Source organism: Dromiciops gliroides, chromosome 5 (assembly GCF_019393635.1).
Source record: "Dromiciops gliroides isolate mDroGli1 chromosome 5, mDroGli1.pri, whole genome shotgun sequence".
Taxonomy (NCBI): Eukaryota; Metazoa; Chordata; class Mammalia; order Microbiotheria; family Microbiotheriidae; genus Dromiciops; species Dromiciops gliroides.
The window spans coordinates 134,526,999-134,545,650 of NC_057865.1; the positions used below are offsets into that span (position 1 = coordinate 134,526,999).

At 34.7% G+C, this 18,652-nt stretch overlaps 1 protein-coding gene across 1 annotated transcript in view; it reads right to left on the reverse strand.

Moving 5' to 3' along the window:
* MDFIC (MyoD family inhibitor domain containing) overlaps positions 1-18,652 on the reverse strand; it is a 119,154-nt gene that overhangs the window by 49,725 nt on the left and 50,777 nt on the right. The window contains exon 4 of the mRNA XM_043967302.1: positions 1,072-1,347. Coding sequence (XP_043823237.1) covers positions 1,072-1,347 — 276 coding nt within the window. The remainder of the gene's footprint in view (positions 1-1,071; positions 1,348-18,652) is intronic.

An 18,652-nucleotide genomic window follows, 5' to 3' on the forward strand; every position in this document is an offset into this window, starting at 1 on the left:
CCTGTCCTATACCAATGAAATCATGGGTCTACTTCCTGTCTCTATCCTACATATGCCATTTAATAGGTTTGTCTATGTATTAATGATAGTCATAGTAAGAGTAATAGATAGTAAGAGTAATAGGAGTCATTTAGATAGGGTGTACTAAAAGTCTTCAGGACGACTGGAGTTGGCCCTGGATGTTTTGGTTTTGTTTTTGTTTGTTGAGGTAAGCTGGGTTAAGTGACTTGACCAGGGTCACATAACTAGTAAATGTCAAGTGTCTGAGGCTGGATTTGAACTTAGGTCCTCCTAACTCCAGGGCCAGTGCTCTATCTACTGTGCCACCTAGGCAACTCACCTCAGACACCAGCTATATGACCCTAGGCAAGTCGATTAACCCCAATTGCCTTAAAAAACATTTGGGCCCATCTCCAGGTGTCTTAATATATATCTTGCCACTGGACCCAGATGGCTCTGGAGGAAAAAGTGAGGTTGTTGGCCTTGCACAAGCTTTCACCTCACTTAGATTCAATTCAGTGACATTCCTGACATTATCCCAATGTCATGGTCCTCTTCAAGAATGAAGGACAAACAATAACAACAACAACTAAAAGTCTTAGTGCAGCTTTAAGCTTTAATAGACTAAAACCACACTAAGATTTTTCAGTTTTAGGCCATAAAAGTTTTAGGCTGTGGAGTTACTATTCACTCTAAAAGTTTAACTCTAGAGAAGATGAAAGTTTAAAAGTAAGAAGTCAATTTTCCCTTTGTTAAAAGACTTAATGCTTTCCAATTGGGGAAGTTACTTTATGTTTTATCCCAAGTTCTGTTTTTCTCTGAAATATAAATAAAATAAGAGCATGGGCAGGAAAATCAGAACACTTGAGTTCTGGCCCCACATTTGACATGAACTTCTATACTTCATCGTAGGTGAAAAATGAGTAACTGAACCTGATCATCTTTAAGTTTATTTCCTGCTAGAATTCTATGATGACTTTAGTTATGTTTAATCGATGGTGCTGCTATTAGCAAGAATGGATTGGAATTAGCATTAAAATAAAGAAAAATTCTGCATACAACTTAGCTTACCTTCAGGTGATGAGCCTGGTTTTTGAGAAAAGACAGCGCTTACTTTACTCTTCTTGCTCATATCACTGCTTACGGACAAGCTGGACTGAATTTTTTTATGCATTTTTTGTGAAACAGGTGCAGAAAGTTTTCTGTTTTCTATAGAGACATGCCGAACCCCATTGTGGATTCCATTTCCATTTCTCAGATTTGTGTGACCATTCTTGATCTTGCCCATTTCTTCCTCACTTTGCTCCTGTGCTGAAGTTTGGGGCTCAGGCAAGCGTTGAGGTTGTGCTAAAATGAAGAAAAGAAGAAAATTTTAATGTGGCAGAAATCTAATGTTAGGAAACAAAGTTTTCTAATATTTATATCTCGGTGGAGAGAAATTATTAAAAAAACACTAAACACTAACACTAACAAAATCCACAAAGACATACATGAAAAGTAGGCACTTAGCAAATGCCTATTGACTGATTGGTAAAGTTGCCAAATATGGCATCCAGGACAGAATTTGGGGTAATGAAATAATTTTAAAATCATATTTAACCTGAATTTTTGATAATGGGAAGTCTTTAACCATGGAACAGTATTTCAAGATAAGTCGTGGAGGAAATAATCTAGGCTGTAAAAATAGCACAATGTACTTTAAAATATACTTTTGAAAAAAATTATGCATTTGACCTGGGGAATGAAAGAGATTATCTTATAAATATTTTCTCTTTTTTAAACATCATAGGTGAATATTTTATTTTATTTTACTTTATTTTTTAAATCATAAAGTATTCTATTATTTTTCATTTACATGTAAATATAGTTTTCAAGATTTGTTTTTATAAGATTTTGAGTTCCAAATTCTCCCTGTCCACCCCCTCCCTCCCCCCTCCCCAGGACAAAAAGCAATCTGATATAGGTTATATATGTACAATCACATTAAACACATTTTTACATTAGTCATGTTGTGAAAGAATAATAAGAACAAAAAGGGGAAAACCTCAATAAAGGAAAAAACAACAACAAAGTAGAAGAAGCAGTATGGTTCAATCTGCATTCAGGTTCCACAGGTCTTTTTTTCTGGATGTGGAGAGCATTTTTCATCATGTGCCCTTTGGAATTGTCTTGTATCACTGCATTGCTGAGAAGAGCTAATTCCATCACACCTGATCATCACACAATGTTGCTGTTACTGTGTACAATGTTCTCCTGCTTCTGCTCACTTCACTCAGCATCAGTTCACTTAAGTCCTTCCACATTTTTCTGAAATCTGCCTTTCTTATAGCATAATAGTATTCCATTATATTCATATACCACAACGTGTTCAGCCATTCCCCAATTGATGGGTATTCCCTCTATTTCCAATTCTTTGCCACCACAAAGAGAGCTGCTATAAAAAATATTTTCTCTCTTTAAATTCTCTATTTTCATGCTAATAACCATGGATGAAGCAATAGAATATAAGCTCCTTGAAGGATGGTGCTATTGGTTTTTTGACTTTGTATCGCCAGTGTCTAGAAGCTAAGTTATGCAGTAGCTAGAGTGTCGGGCCTGGAGTCAGAAAGACTCCTCTTCGCAAGTTCAAATCCAGCCTCAGATACTAGCTGTGTGACTCAGCAAGTCACTTAACCCTATTTACCTCAGTTACCTCATCTTAAAATGGAATGGAGAAGGAAATGGCAAGCCATTCCAGTATTATTTGCCAAGGAAACCCCAAACAGGGTCACAGTTTGTCAAACATGAATGGAATTACTGAACAATATGGACTTAATAATTAATTCTCGTTTAATTTAGTTACATATAACAGCTAAATTTTGAGTCATTAAAATCCTGCCTGTTATTTATTATATTATATGTTATTTACATCATTATTGTATTATATAAATATAATTATATTATGTCATAACAGGCAAAATACTTAACCCTGAATTTCCTCACCTATAAACTAATGGGGTAGGACTACTTAGTCAGTCAGATCCCTTCTAATTGTAATTCTGTGATCCTAGGATTCCTTTGGAATGTACAAATTAGATCATGTTCCTTTTAAAATTTAGATAATCAACTGTTATTAGACTGTAAGCTTCTTTCTTTTTTAATTAATAAAGTATTTTATTTTTTTTCCCGTTACATGTAAAGATAGTTCTCAACTTTTGTTTATACAAGCTTTCCAATTTCAGATTTTTCTCCCTCCCCCCTCCCCTACCGTAAGCTTCTTGAGATCAGGGGCCATGCCTTACCTAAATTTTACATCTTCCTTTCTATTTAGCACATGGTTTTATAACTAGTAGATGCTCAATAAATGTTTGTTGAACTAAAAACATAGAAATGTTCATTTTTTTAAATGATATAATATAAAATACCATAGTAATTTACAATAAAATTAATAAAATAATAAATAGATAAAATAATAAAATTAATAAATAGTAATTAGTGGGCATATATCAGGAACTTACTTCAATTCTTAAAGAGCATCTGTGATTTCACTGGTATAAATAGTCTCACTACCAGTGCTGGTCACAATCCTTTGGGGATTCAATGGATAGATAGTCAATTCAATAGATAGATAGTTTGTTATTGTTGAGTCTTGGGTTTTCTTGACAAAGATACTAGAATGGTTTGCCATTTCCTTCTCCATCTAATACAGATAAGGAACTGAGGCAAAGAGGGGTAATTGACTTGCTCAGGGTCACACTGCTAATAAGTGTCTGAAACTAGATCTGAACTCAGAAAGAGGAGTCTTCCTGACACTAGGCCCAGAATTCTATCCACTGCACCACTTAGTCATTTCTTTAGTCAAAAAAGTCATCATCTTTCAGCCAACTTGGCAATGAGCTTTGTTGAACTTAACCAGGTTGAATCTCAGAAAATAGACATGAACTTTTATCACCAGATTCACATTTAAAGGCTTTCAGAGATTACACTATCTATGAACTAACCTTCAAGAAACTAGGGTCATCTTCTAGGCCACAATAAGGCAACAAAATAGGATTTTAGTGGAGAATGGACTAAAATGTAATAAATATCCAAAGAGGGCCTAATTTTAAGTGAGGGAATAATTCTATAACATCATCTTTTGCTTCAGTTATTGTATACATACCAAGTGATCCCTGGATATAAATGTTTTAACTATACCCAAAGAAGTTTATTTGCACGATATAAATTCCAAGGGAATTTTTGCCTCACTATTTTTTCAGTTGGAAAATGAGAGATGATACCCAAAAGATTTTTCTGATCATTTTTATTAGCACCAATGATCAATTGCTTTCTAAAGAAAGGAATCTAATTATCTAAAAAACTTATTACTCACTTTAGCAATACCATACAGTATCAGTAGTAGAAAAGTATTACAACTCTTTATTTTTGTTCTGTCTTGTTTTTTTTAAAATTACTTGTTCTTCTGACAATTATACGTGCCCTCCCAAAGGTTTCTGTAGAAGGAGTTCAGTTTCCTATGAGTGTGTAGTCCTTTGATTTAGTGATTAATTTGCTGCTCACATAACCTCTCATATCAACTAGAGTGACATTCTAATGCTATTATAGAGCCTAAAACAAGGAATGCAGGTATTATATTTTTGAAAATACTAGACCTAGTACTCTTCTCCTTTTCGTCTCAAAGACAGTAGAATATTTTGGTCCCATTTTTCACTGGTAAGTGCAGTTCATGGAAGAGAACTCTGTTAGGAATACACATTGTCCACTTTCAAGAAGATAGCCAAACTCCTAAAAATTACTTGACAAAATTAAATAAAGATTTCTAAATAGTGGATAAAGTCTAAACAATAAAGAAAAGAATACCGGAAGATAATTATATGCCTAAAAACCAAGTTCTTACAACTGACCAATGTGACCTTTCCTTAAATGACTTTAACTTATCAGTTCCTTGTAGTATAATATCCTAAACCATACTTATGTATTCAAAACTATCTAAAACACCCTAAACTGTATTTATATCTTCAAACCCATCTAAAATACCCCAAACCATACTTATAACTTTAAAAAAGCATCTATTTCTATTAGTGAGTCTGTGAATAGGGAACCTCAAAAAATGACAGTCTTACTTCTTTCTTATTTCACATTCAATTTATTATGATTTTGTTGCAGTTTTATTATCAATGCCAAGTCCCTAAATATTAAAAAGAAAAATGCTTCATTCCAGTATTTTAACATTAAAACACAACTTTTTTGGCTGAATGATTTTGTCAGTCACACAGGGCATACAAGGTCAAATCAAAACTGAATGAACCCCCAAATGTGTTAGTCATCTCTATTAAAATTTATTTTAGTTTTATTGACAATTTTTCACAGGGGAGAATTGAATCTTGTGGTGAAATTATACTTGAAACCAATTAGGAAACATATGACTGCTTTCTAGCATAAAGAACAAAAGTACCTGACAGAAAATAAAGCCACAATCATTTGGTCTAAAACAGAATTTTTTTTTTTACCTTAATGTATAAAGGTTGTATATGGCTTTAAAAAAAAAAGTAATATGGGAAACGACACAATGCTTCTTAAAACACAAGCGATGCCTAGGGACCCTCACTCTCCCTTTAATGATCCACTGCTCTCATTCAGCTGTCTTTCTTTTTTCAAATCTTTACATATGTGACAGCTCTCAAAAGTAGACCATAGACCATCTGGCATTTTCAGAGGTGTAACTTGTGCAAATTCAGCTCTACTGGGAGCACAATGCTATCTTCTGCCTGCGTTATAAAAGGTACAATAGAATGGAGAACTTATGAGTTGTTTTGAATTATTCATTTTTTTGCCTGTATATTCAAGAAATTTTACAAACTCTGCATTTTGTACTACATAATCACATGCGTTAAAGGTACAAAGAAACTTTTTGACACCTCTTTTCTACAGAAAGCTGGCATTTTGTTTGATATGTGAACATTCAGCATCTGTTATATCATTCTAAACAGACCGTATGCTTCTACAAAAGACCCCATTTTAAACTCTCTCTGTATGAGCAAAAAAATGTATTCTTGATATTCAGTAACGAATGCAATACACATCAAAATTTCAAATACCAGTTATATGAACATTCAGCATCTTCAAACCTGGATAGCATTGGTCACCCGCTTACCATATGTTTAAAGATTTTTTTTAATCACTCCTCACACTACATACAGCCTGATTGTAATTTTAATATCCATGATGAATACTTACAAATGTCTTAAGAAATACTGTGCTTTCTAAGTTCAAATGTTTTCAATCTAGGAAGAAACCAATAGATTTAGGTCTAGTGATTTTCAATAAGAATGATAAATATTGGAGTAATGATTCAATAGCATGAACCTCTTTTCATAAAAAAAAGAGGAGATATTGTAGCTAGTAATAACTATACATGAATCTGCTGCTTCTGAAATAGCAATAAAAAAGCAATATATTGCTATTGCATATAATCTATTAACGTGTACCAATGATGTTCAGTCATTGGTCTCTTTACAAAAGAAAGACTTAATAAAATTACAAAAATTTCCCAGGCTTTTTAGCCAATTTCCATGGTTATTTAATTGTATACATATACAGTGTCATAAAATTAAATGGTTATAGATTTGAAATTTACAAGTAAGAAGCTAAATACACATTTGAAAATATAAGAAAAAGCAGAGAAAAACCAATCAATCAACAAGTATATAATAAGAACATGCTAGGTGCTCAGCACTTTCCTTTTATGGTCAATATGGATAAAGTTTATAGGAAATAAATACTATGAAAAGGAATTGGTTGTTTCAATATATACCAATATGATATATTTCTCTGCTTAGTATAAGGTCATATAATTTAATATTTGGGCTACGGCAAAACCTGGTGGCATCCACTTCTATAAATGTGATTAGATTTAAGCTGCCTTACCTGTGGCAGACCTCTTTCATTCTGACTAGACTATAATCTCTCAAGAACAAGTATGGCAGTTACCAAGAGTGGTTTCTCCAATCATTTTTTTGGGTAATGGTTCGGGTAAGAACTCTTATCATGTCCTGATCAACTCTGGCATTGGAGTCAATACCAACTCACCGGGCACCCAGATTTTCATCTCACCCAAACAGAAAAAGAGAAATCATTGGAGAATCTGATAAATCAGAGAAGTTGCAATTTTATAAAATTTAGTATAAAATCCTTCCTTTTCTTGTGGGAATAAGTGATGATGTTAAAATCCCTCTTTTGAAAACTGTTGTTATATTAATTTTACTAATATACATTCATTACATTTCAATCACTACCTCCATACCTTAAGATGCTTTGTTGCCTAAAGAGTACCCCAATTAACCAGGCATTTGTTTCTTGCTAATTATGTTGCTTCTTTTTCCTTATTTCTTGGAACTACCACATCCAAGAGATTAAGGTACCACCCAATTATATGCTAACCACTATTTGTCCTTCTTCAATGAGCTTTTAAAGTCATCTTCCTCTAGGGTGCCTATCCTTTTTGTTACATCTCCCAGTGTTTTTATGCCCACTTATTTCCTTGGTTCTTCTACACAGCCTTTTAGCCATTTTTCTTAATGCATTTCTACTTCTGACCTTTTTCACCATCCTTAGTTGTTCTATTTTTAAGACAATATAGCATTACACCATATCTTAGAATGATATCCATCTTATTTTTTATACCAAATTAATTCCATGAGCACATGAAGGGTGAAAGTAGAAAGGAAGGATGCTCTAATGATACATTATATGGAAAATAAAATGACACAAAAATCATAAAATTTTCATAACTTTTGACCCAGAGATTCTACTACTGGGACTATATTCCAAAGATGTTATCAAGAGCAAAAAAAAAGATGTGAACAAAAATGCTCATTGAAGTATCATTTGAGACTTTTTTTTAAAAAGCTACAAACAAGGGATGGCTAGGTGGTGCAGTGGTGCAGTGGATAAAGCATTGGCCCTGAATTCAGGAGGACCTGAGTTCAAATCCACCTGACACTAGCTGTGTGACCCTGGGCAAGTTACTTAACCCTCATTGCCCTGCCCCCCCCCAAAAAAATTTTTAAATGAAAATGAAAAAAAAACTACAAACAAAAAAGAAAAAAGAACAGAAAGGAAAAAAGCTACAAACAAAATTGGCACCCAATAATTGGGAAGTGGATGAAGAAATTATGATATAAAAATATAATGAAATATAACTGAGCTCTAAGGAACTAAGATCTGAGAAATTTGGAGAAACATGGAAACACTTGTATGAACTAATGCAGAGTAAAGATAAAAGTCAAAAGAGCAATACACCTGATACATACAAAAACAAAGTCAAAAAAGGGTCAAGAATTAGACTGTTGATTTTACTGGAATATGGAAATCCTTAGTAAGAAGGAAATTCTTTGTAACAATGCAGGTTAGTACCTTCTCTTCAACTTACAGTTTTAAAGATTTGCATTGAGCGTTAAGAGTTTAAAAGACTTGCCCACAGTTGTATAATCAATTAAGTGTCAATAGTGAGACTTGAATTCAGGTCTTCCTGATTTTAAAACTATGGCTAAACACATAGGTCAATGTCAATATCATAATTTCTGAATTAAAAGACACATCCAGATGTGTGCTGGTAAACATTTAATAATTGGCTTCTGGGGGGAAAAAGCCATATACACAACACACTTAAGTCTAATATTGAATGATAACATTTTCTCAATAACTTTTTTAAGTCTACATAATTAATAAAACAATAAATCAAGCTCTTATTTGTAACATTTGTTGATTTTTGAGGTATAAATGTTCATGTTGAAAAGGTAACAAGCTGGTTCAAGCTGGCTCCAGCAAAACCATGGGAACACCTCTCTTTTCTATTAACAAATGATAAACTGTCTTATTTTGAGTGTTTATTGAGAACTGTCTTCTATATCAAAACAAAATCTCAAATTTTAAATGAAAATACAAAGTTAGAAAGAGAAGGGCAAAACTAAATAAGCTGGTGTAATGATAAAGGCTTTCCAAAATGTTTGGAAGACAATCCATACCTACACATCTTCAAGAAAGTTTTTAAAATACTTGGAATACAAAATTAAAATTTGATTTTTTTAAACTACTAACAGAAAATATTTTACAAGATTTTTTAAAAGACATTAAAGACTTTTTTGTGCTAAATCTTATTAGCTATAAATGTATATAAAGTTCACCCTCACATGCTTACAAGATATGATCCTGCATCCTTCCTTTCTCAGTCAAACTCTTTAAAGAAGCTGTTTATGCTCATTGTATGCACTTCCTCTTCTCTCACCACAAAAAAAAAAATAATAATAATGTATATAAAGTTCTTCAAGCCAAAATGATTTTTAGGTCAATAAAAATATATTGAGTGCCTATTATATGGCAGGCACTGGGATAAGCATTAGAGCTATACAAAGAGAGGCCAAAAAAAGAAAGAATGAATGAATGAATGAATGAAAGAAACACCCAAACCCTCATTGTTTTTAATTGATCAGGCTTCTTATCACTTATTTTAAGTGGAGCTTGAAGGAGTAAGTTAATCAACCGTTACCCTTACACTATTCAAGCAGAAGACACAATTAATTCACAAACTAAAAAATGAGTCACAGTAAAAAAAAAAAGAAAGCAATAAAAAATTTCCCCCATAAACCCTGAGCCCTCACTCTCACAAATACATAAACTACTAATGGACACATGAAGGTAACGTTTATGAAATCAATTCTCTCATTTTTCAGATAAAAGAACAGAGATTTGGACCTAGCCAAATTCACATGGGTTAAGTAATTAAAGAGGTCAGGATTGGAAGGTCCTCTTATTCTGAGCCAATATTTGCTGCTATGTCACTGGAAGAAGACCACTAATTGAGAGCATTAGAAATGTAGCATGATAATACTACAGTACTGTTAGCACACTATTCTCTAGAACTATTGAAAAGTCATCTCTCACTTCCATAAAGATGTCTCCTAGTTTATCATGCAGGGTCTTCTGTTAAAGTGTAAAAGTAAATTGTATATAGTTTTCTAGGAAATATGTCTCAGTATAATAAGGCACTATTTTTTTTAAAGGAAATTATGACTTGGTTGATAACAAAAGCTTTAAGGGCTTTTAAAGGATAGCAATTTATATCCTTTCTAAAATTAACATGTTAAAATGTGTGAAAGTAAACAATGAATGACAAAAACCTTCTGCATCTTATTATACACATTTTCCTTAAAACGTTTTTTTAATCTCAAACTCTATTGATGGATTTGACCTTATTTTAAGTAAACTAAAGTAGATCCATTCAAATCAACTTATTTAGATGATATAAGCACTCACATACTTAACTGGAAAAGTATTTGGGTTTAAGTTAGGTCCTGCTACAAAAATAGATTGTTTTTCCTTATAAATTACTGCATCAATTGTTTAAAAAATGACAAATTTGAAAACTACTTTGGAAATGCATCTCATACATAACAAATTCCTTTTAAGTAGAGGGCCTATTCTTCTTGTCTTTGTAATGTTTTAGAGACTTTAGTCAGACATGAAAAGGCCAAATTTTTATATCACATAACCCTTTAGGAAAAGGTATACTCAGTGGTTATGCAAGCTTCTCTTTCTTCCTTTTTAAAAATGAAAACCTTTACTGGACTCCATGAGAATCTTCAAAATACATCAATAGGTACTTCTGCATAACTATCCACAATATTAACATTCATATTACAAGATGTACCTCTGTAAAGTGGCTTTTGTCAGCAATTATTTTTGAATATTTTGTAGGAAATAAATAGCATATACTGTATCTACTGTAGCACAGAAAGCATATATTAACTAAATAACAGGGTACCATCAAGGCACAATCAATCTTTTAAAATCAATTTTTCATACTGAATTTTTTATGCTATGCCGACTTTATAAGGAAAACCAAGTATCAACCAACACCAACAATTTCTTTAGAAACACCTCTGTATTTTATGAGAGCCATTTTCAGTACAAATGCACGCCCTTTTAGTGCTACCAAAAGGATGTCTATGAATATTTTTTTTAATTTGTTAATTTTCAAGCAGAAGTTTGAAAGACCCACTTTGATGACTGATGAATAAATATTTTCAGCAGAATATCAAAAATACCATCTAAACCAAATGCATTGTTTAACTGGCATACACACATAGATAAGCATTTCAACTACTGGGTCATAAGTTATGAATGTACACCCCCATCCCACTGCACTCATGTTACACATGTAAGTTTATAGGAAAAGATGGAAGAAATAAAATAATCCATTCACAAAGTTATTCCTGAAAAATGCAATGCTGTTTTGATTACTATTAACTACCATATTTCAGGCATAATCTATCCTATGAGTTATTTCAGTAAACTTCCAGCTAACACCCAAAAAAACTGAACAAATGAGCAAAAAGTATTCCAGAAATTAAGTACAAGTCAAGGAAATCTACAACTGAAAGATTTAAGGATCTATTTTCAAAAAGTGCCACGAATGTAGCTTTGAATCACTGTGATGCAATTACACTAACAGCAGGTATAAAGTCTGGGGTGCCCTTACCTACCTTTATGGTAAGGATGGTACAGTCTTTGTTATTGCAACCCAGTGGCTTTGGCTTCCATGATGTTTCTTTCACAAGATAGTTCCTCTGCCAACTATGGACATTTTCTTTCTTTTTTTTTTCTTGCAGGGCAATGAGAATTAAGTGACTTGCCCAGAGTCACACAGCTAGTAAATGTCAAGTGTCTGAGGCCAGATTTGAACTCAGGTCCTCCTGAATCCAGGGTCTGTGCTTTATCCACTGCACCAACTAGCTGCCCCCAATGGGCATTTTCTCTAGTCATCCATCATACCTGAAATTCTTTCCCTCCTCATCTTTGTTTCTTTTCTTCCTTCAAGTCCCACTTAAAATCCTACCTTCTATAGGAATCCTATGCAATCCCCCCATAAGGGACAGCTAGATAGCACAATGGATATAGAGAACTAGACCTGGAGTTAGGAAGACCTGAATTCAAATTTTGCCTCAGATGCTTATCAGTTGAATGACCAAAGTGACTTTCCTTAAGCACTCCTTAAAAGGAGTCTGTGTCACACCTCTACTGAATAAAATCCAAAGGCTCCTACTGCATCCAGGATAAAATATAAGCTTCATCCATTTGCTATTTAAAGCCCTAAATTTACAACCTGGAACCAACCTACCTTTATTATATATTACTTCCTTCTTGTATTCTATAATCTAAACTGGCCTTCTTTCTAGTCATCATGTATGACACCCCATCTCTACCTCCATGCTTTAATACTGACTGGACCCATTCCTAGGATGTATTTTCTTTTCTCACCTCAAAGAATCCCCTTTTCCTTTCAGGACTCAGATCAAATGAGATAAAATTTATTTAAAAAACAAAAAAGCAGCACAGTGTCTGATGCATAGTAGGAATTATATAAATGCTTATTCCCTTCTAATAAGCTGGCAATGAACACACAAAATGTAAAATGCTCCATTTCATTCATTCAACCACCTGAAAACAAACAAAACAGTTTCAAAGTCAAGGTATAAAAAGTCACAAAATTTTGTTTTGGGACTCTGCCTACATGAAAGGCATAAAAAAGTTGAGAGACATTTTATGGGTAACATCATTTTTATTAATTATTGCTAGTGGATAATTAATAAAACAGTCATTTGGTTGTCTCTCCTAAACCAAAGACAGATCATGGTGGCTTATCAACACTTATATGCTCTTGGAAGAGTAGGTTTTCCCAAAAGACAGCAATCAACTCTGATTGGTTAACAATAAATGAGAAGAATGAATATTATAATGAGAGGTAGGCTGGTAGAAGTAACGTTGATCATGTCACTTTTACTCCCAGACAAACCCCAGGCCCTGGAAATCTAGACAAAGGATCCAAACCCCCACCCAAGCCTGTGTAGAGCACAATGGGCTTCCCCACTTGGGTGGAATCACAACAAGATTGAGGAGAAAATCCAGTCTCATCATCAGCAATGTCCTTTCGCATGATGGATGAATAATCTACAAGGATCTGCTTTCTGAATGAGGAAATAGGAAGGTAAAAAATCCTGGCCCTAATTCAATAACTGATTATTAATATAAGAGAGAAATAAACATTTCTCTCAAACATTATTTACTAAAATTTCCAAATTTTTCTTTCTACTCTAATAATCTATGATTCTGAAATGGTCCATTTTGGGAATATATTTGTATACGTGCATCTCCCTCCAAATATCCAAAAAGGGCTGGATTCAAATTTGAAGAATACATAGTGTCATTCAAAAATATCAACAAACTTCAAAGATAGCTATTAATAATCCAGATCCCAAATTAGATATGATTTATAATAAGTGGAATTGACAAAACAATGAATCCCTTATAAATCACTTATGGGACATTCATACTCTAAACTTTGCTGTGAAGACTCAGAAAGGCAAAAAAGAATATCAGCAAAAAACAGATCCTTGTTGGGCAAGTATTTATTCTTCTTAATGGAAGCCAGAGCTAATAATATCAAATGTGGTCTCTGATCTTAAATGATACCCTGAACCTAAAAATGAATCTTATATACAGGAGGCCTTTAATAAATGTCTAATTGAACCCAGAGAAGGCACCCTTTGCAACTCAGTACAGCCAAACAAAAGCAGAAGATTATTTTCTATAGACTAATGCTTATTTATTTTTCCCCAGACATTATCTTTCTGAGGGAAATCTCTCTATCCAAAAGCATATCTGCATCATTTGTTCTACAGACTTGTCTCAAAGCAGGGAGTTCTTAACTTGGACACCCATGAAATGCAAGTATAGAATTCATAAGGTCCATGAACGTGGAAGAAAAAAAAAATCACATCTTTATTTTCAGTAATCTCATTTCATTCTTGGGGGGGGGCAGAGCAGGACAATGGGTGTTAAGTGACTTGCCCAGGGTCACACTGCTAGTATCAAGTGTCTGAGTCCGAATTTGAACTCAGGTCCTCCATAATCCAGGGCCAATGCTTTAATCCACTGTGCCACCTCGCTGCCCCTATTTTCATTAATCTCTAACTGAAATTTAGCATTTCCTTCAATTGTGAATTTAAAGAAAAAAGTATTCTACTGAGGAGTCCATAGGTTTCATCAGAGTGACAGAGTGGTCCAAGAAACACAAAAAGGTTAGGAGTTCCTGTCAGAGTCCTTTGGGGCACTTGAGGGGTAAAGTGTCACAGGGGCAGAATAAGCCACCTCTCCATTCATGATACCAAGTTATCACATTTATACTATCACCAACCAAAAAAAAAAAAAAGCACAAATTAAAAAACCACTATACTAACATTTAAGTGGTCTGATATTTGGGGAATTAAAATAATTGAAAACACAATACTCAGTTTATGTTTCTTGACCTTTATTCATCTAAATCTAATTTTTGTATTATTATTATTGAGAGTGGGTCTCTTTATCTAGGCCAGGCTAGAAGTCCCTTAACATGGTCCGTTTTTCCAGTCAAGGCTGGTTTGCTTTTCATTAGGCAGCCTGTATGCCCTCTGCTTTTTTGGGAGGTGGTTTGGGGAGGGGGGGAGGTCACCATATTGGTGTGACTTAGGGAGGACATCCAATGGGCTTATAACTCCTGAAATCAGGTAATCCAATAGCCTGAGCCTTTCTAGCAACAAGGAATGCAAGCAGGTACCACTACGCCTGGCTAGTCATCAGATTTTAAAAAACATTCTGCCTGCCACTTTTTAAAAATAGCCAACTATCGGGGCAGCTAGATGGCGCAGTGGTTAAGTACCGGTCCTGGATTCAGGAGTACCTGAGTTCAAATCTGACCTCAGACACTTGACACTTACTAGCTGTGTGACCCTGGGCAAGTTACTTAACCCCCATTGCCTGCAAAAAACAAAAACAAAAACAAAACAAAACAAAAAATAGCCAACTATCAAAACATGAAAAATCCCACAATTCTCTAACCAAAATAAATGGGAGAGATGGGAATGATGGGGTGGGTTTAAATACAAAATTGCTGCCATAAGTGATAAGCCACTAAGCCTCATCTGTACCTAGGAGGGTATTTTAACTACCACAAGAGACAAAGATTTAACAAAGAGAGGAAGGAAATACATAGCTTTGGAGGAAATTAGCACCAAAACTACACAAAATTGTGGGGAGTTTATATTTCATTATTTAAAAAAATATTAAAGTATAGAATTCTGGAGACTATGCTTTTTAAAATTTTAATACCTTTTAACATAAAGTTGCAAACTATGTAAAAGGAATTGGGCTTTTTGTCCTCTCTGTGTAACTTTTTTTGTTATGCCTATCTTTCAATCTTCCTGGTTCCAGATTTAAACTGTCTCTCCAAACATAAGCACTAGCATTTGGGATAAACACATATAGGAAAAAAGTTGGTTAGAGAACTCTCAAAGCTAAGATTGCTAAGAAAACGTTGAATATTCTTCCATGGAACTTCAGTTCTCAAACTAACACCTTTTCACATAACTAAAATACCAGCCAAATCATATCAAATTTGAAACGGCCATCTCATTAGTAGTACCTTCTGCCCCAGAGCACCTCCTTCCCTCTGATTGGAGAATTTGGACGGTGTCCTCCTACATGTTGTAGTGGCTGTTGGGTCTGAGCTGATATTAGATAAATTAGAATTTTAAAATGCATGTTGAATGAATAAAGCATTTTTAAGTGCTTACTATGTATAAATCACCATATTATATTAAGTTCTGTGGCAAAAAATAAAAAAGATAATCCCTGCTCTCAAGGGGCTTACATTCTAACAGGGGGAAATAACACAGATGGAAGGTTTTAGTAGCTACGGATTTTTATATATGGTAAATACAGCAGAAAACCATGTTGATGCACACTAAAACCAGTCGTCTTGATTTTTGTCCTGCTACTAGCCTAAGAATAACTCAGGAAGAGAGAGTGAGGCTGATGACTTTGTGCAAATCTGCCTCACTTAAATCCAATTTATTCAGTTAAGACATCATTCATAATGTCACCAGTCCTTTTCAAAATCAAAGGACAGGGGCAGCTAGGTGGTGTAGTGAATAAAGCACTGGCCCTGGATTCAGGAGTACCTGAGTTCAAATCCGGCCTCAGACACTTGACACTTAACTAGCTGTGTGACCCTGGACAAGTCACTTAACCCTCATTGCCCTGCAAAAAAACAAAAAAAAACAAAGGACAAACAAGAAGGAGGAAGAAGAGGAGGAAGAGAAGGAGGAGAGGGAGGGATGGGAAGGGGGGAAAAGGAGAGGGAGGAGGAGGGGGGAGGAGGAGGAGGAAGGGGAAGGGAAGGTAGAGGAGGGGGAGAGGAAGAGGAAGGGGAGGGGAAGAGGAGTAGGAGAAGGAGAAGGAGAAGGAGAAGGAGAAGGAGAAGGAGAAGGAGAAGGAGAAGGAGAAGGAGAAGGAGAAGGAGAAGGAGAAGGAGAAGGAGGAGAAGGAGAAGAAGGAGAAGGAGAAGTTCTAAATCTCTAATCTTATACTATGAATTGGTTTGTTTCGAAAATCTTTAATTTGGGGAAAAAATACTAGTCAGCAAGGAAGAGTTCAACATATACGAAGCAACTTTATTGTATACACACTCAATCTCAATCCCTTCAATGTAAAAGATTTCAAAACATTAATGATTTCCAAGATGATTAATGCTTTACATCAGTAATTCATCTATCTTTTACATCAGTAATTGATCTATCTTTTCCTGGTCAAAAACACAGGAAAAGGCAATTTTCATCCAGTCGCTACAGCCTAACTCCAAATTGTTCAAAGCTTCAGAAGTCAAAGGTAGCTCTTCACAATTAAAATGAAAAGTAGAATTTAAAAAGATACCCTTCAACTTTTAAAGTGTTTAAATACAATAGATTCTTGTTTGTTGCCATTTTTTTTAGAAAAAAAAAACAGGTAACATCCATCAAGTGGGGATTTTTAATCTGGGGTCCATAAATTGGTTTTTAAAAAAATATTTTGATAATTATATTTCAATATAATTGGTTTCCTTTGTTAACTTGTGTGTTTTATTTTATGCTTTTAATTTTTTTTTCTAAGAAGGGCTCCACTGGCTTCAAAAGACTACTAAAAGGCTCCAAGACACAAAAGGTTAAGAATTCCAGTCTTAAAGCTTAGAAGGAAGGGAGATTCCACAAAGTTTATTCTAATGTCTTACTGTGATGTGGAAGTGACTCTAAATCCTCAACTCTGCCAGTGGAGCACAAACTTCTCTTCTAAAGACCAATCTAGCCAAATGTATAAAGGCTTATCACTAGACTGACCGTGAGGAATGAATTTTTTGTTTTTGTTTTTAATAAAAGTATTTTATTATTTTCCAGTTACATGTAGAGATAGTTTTCAACATTTGTTTATATATTATTTAAAATTTCACATTTTTCTTCCTTCCTCCCTTCACTCCCCCCCTCCCCTAGACAGCAGGTAATCTGATATCGGTTATATATACATAATAATATTAAACATATTTCTGCATTAGTCATGTTATAAGAGAAGAATCAGAACAAAAAGAAAAACAGCACCAAAAACAAAAGAAATAGTATGGTTCAATCAGTATCCATATTCCACAGTTCCTTTTTCTTTTTCTTGGATTTGGAGAGCCTTTTTCCATCATGAGTCCTTTGGAACTTTCTTGTACCATTGGATTGGTGAGAAAAATCTAGTCTATCACAGTTGATCAACACATAATATTGATGATACTGTGTATAATGTTCTTCTGGTTCTGCTCATCTCACTCATCATCAGTTCATGCAAGTCCTTCCAGGTTTCTCTGAACTCCTCCTGCTCATTGTTTCTTACAGCACAATAGAATTCCATTACATTCATAGGAATTATTTTTTTTTACCACAGTGATTATAAAAAACTGTCAACCAACTTGTAGAGGAGATAACTTTCTCAGCAGAAGAGTACCCACAACAGCAAAGAGAAATGGAAAAGGGGGCAGTCCAAAAACCCAAAATAACTAGGCCCACTGTAGACAAAAATCCTATAGAGTAATTTGTCAGACATTCTTCTAACATCCTCAGAGATGATATAACTCTTTAAGATTAAAGTACAAGTAAGGGGCAGCTAGGTGGTGCAGTGGATAAAGCACTGGCCCTGGATCAGGAGGGACCTGAGTTCAAATCTGACCTCAGACACTTGGCCACTTACTAGGTGTGTGACCATGGGCAAGTCACTTAACCCTCATTGCCCCCGGCCTCCCCCCACAAAAGATTAAATACAAGTATAATCCACATGCAGGACTATAAACAGTCATTAAGGTTAGCAACTATGTAAGGAGTACCCTCATGAAAGACAATCTGGCCCCTGCAATGCAACTTTGAAGGAAGAGGGGAATTAAAAGGAAATGGGGGGGCAGCTAGGTGGTGCAGTGGATAAAGCACCGGCTCTGGATTCAGGAGGACCTGAGTTCAAATCCGGCTTCAGACACTTGACACTTACTAGCTGTGTGACCCTGGGCAAGTCACTTAACCCTCATTGCCCCACAAAAAAAGAGGGGAAAAAAGGAAATGGATTAGAAATCTTTGGCTGTACCAGTGAGACAAAGTGGTTACAATTTCAAGACTTATAAGTATACCTTCAAGAAGAGAATCTCTAAGGTCCAATTTTAACATAACAGCCATTCTACCAATTCTGATCAACAATAAAGTATCCCAATGGAAAGTACAAATAATTCAATTACCTAGGTAAA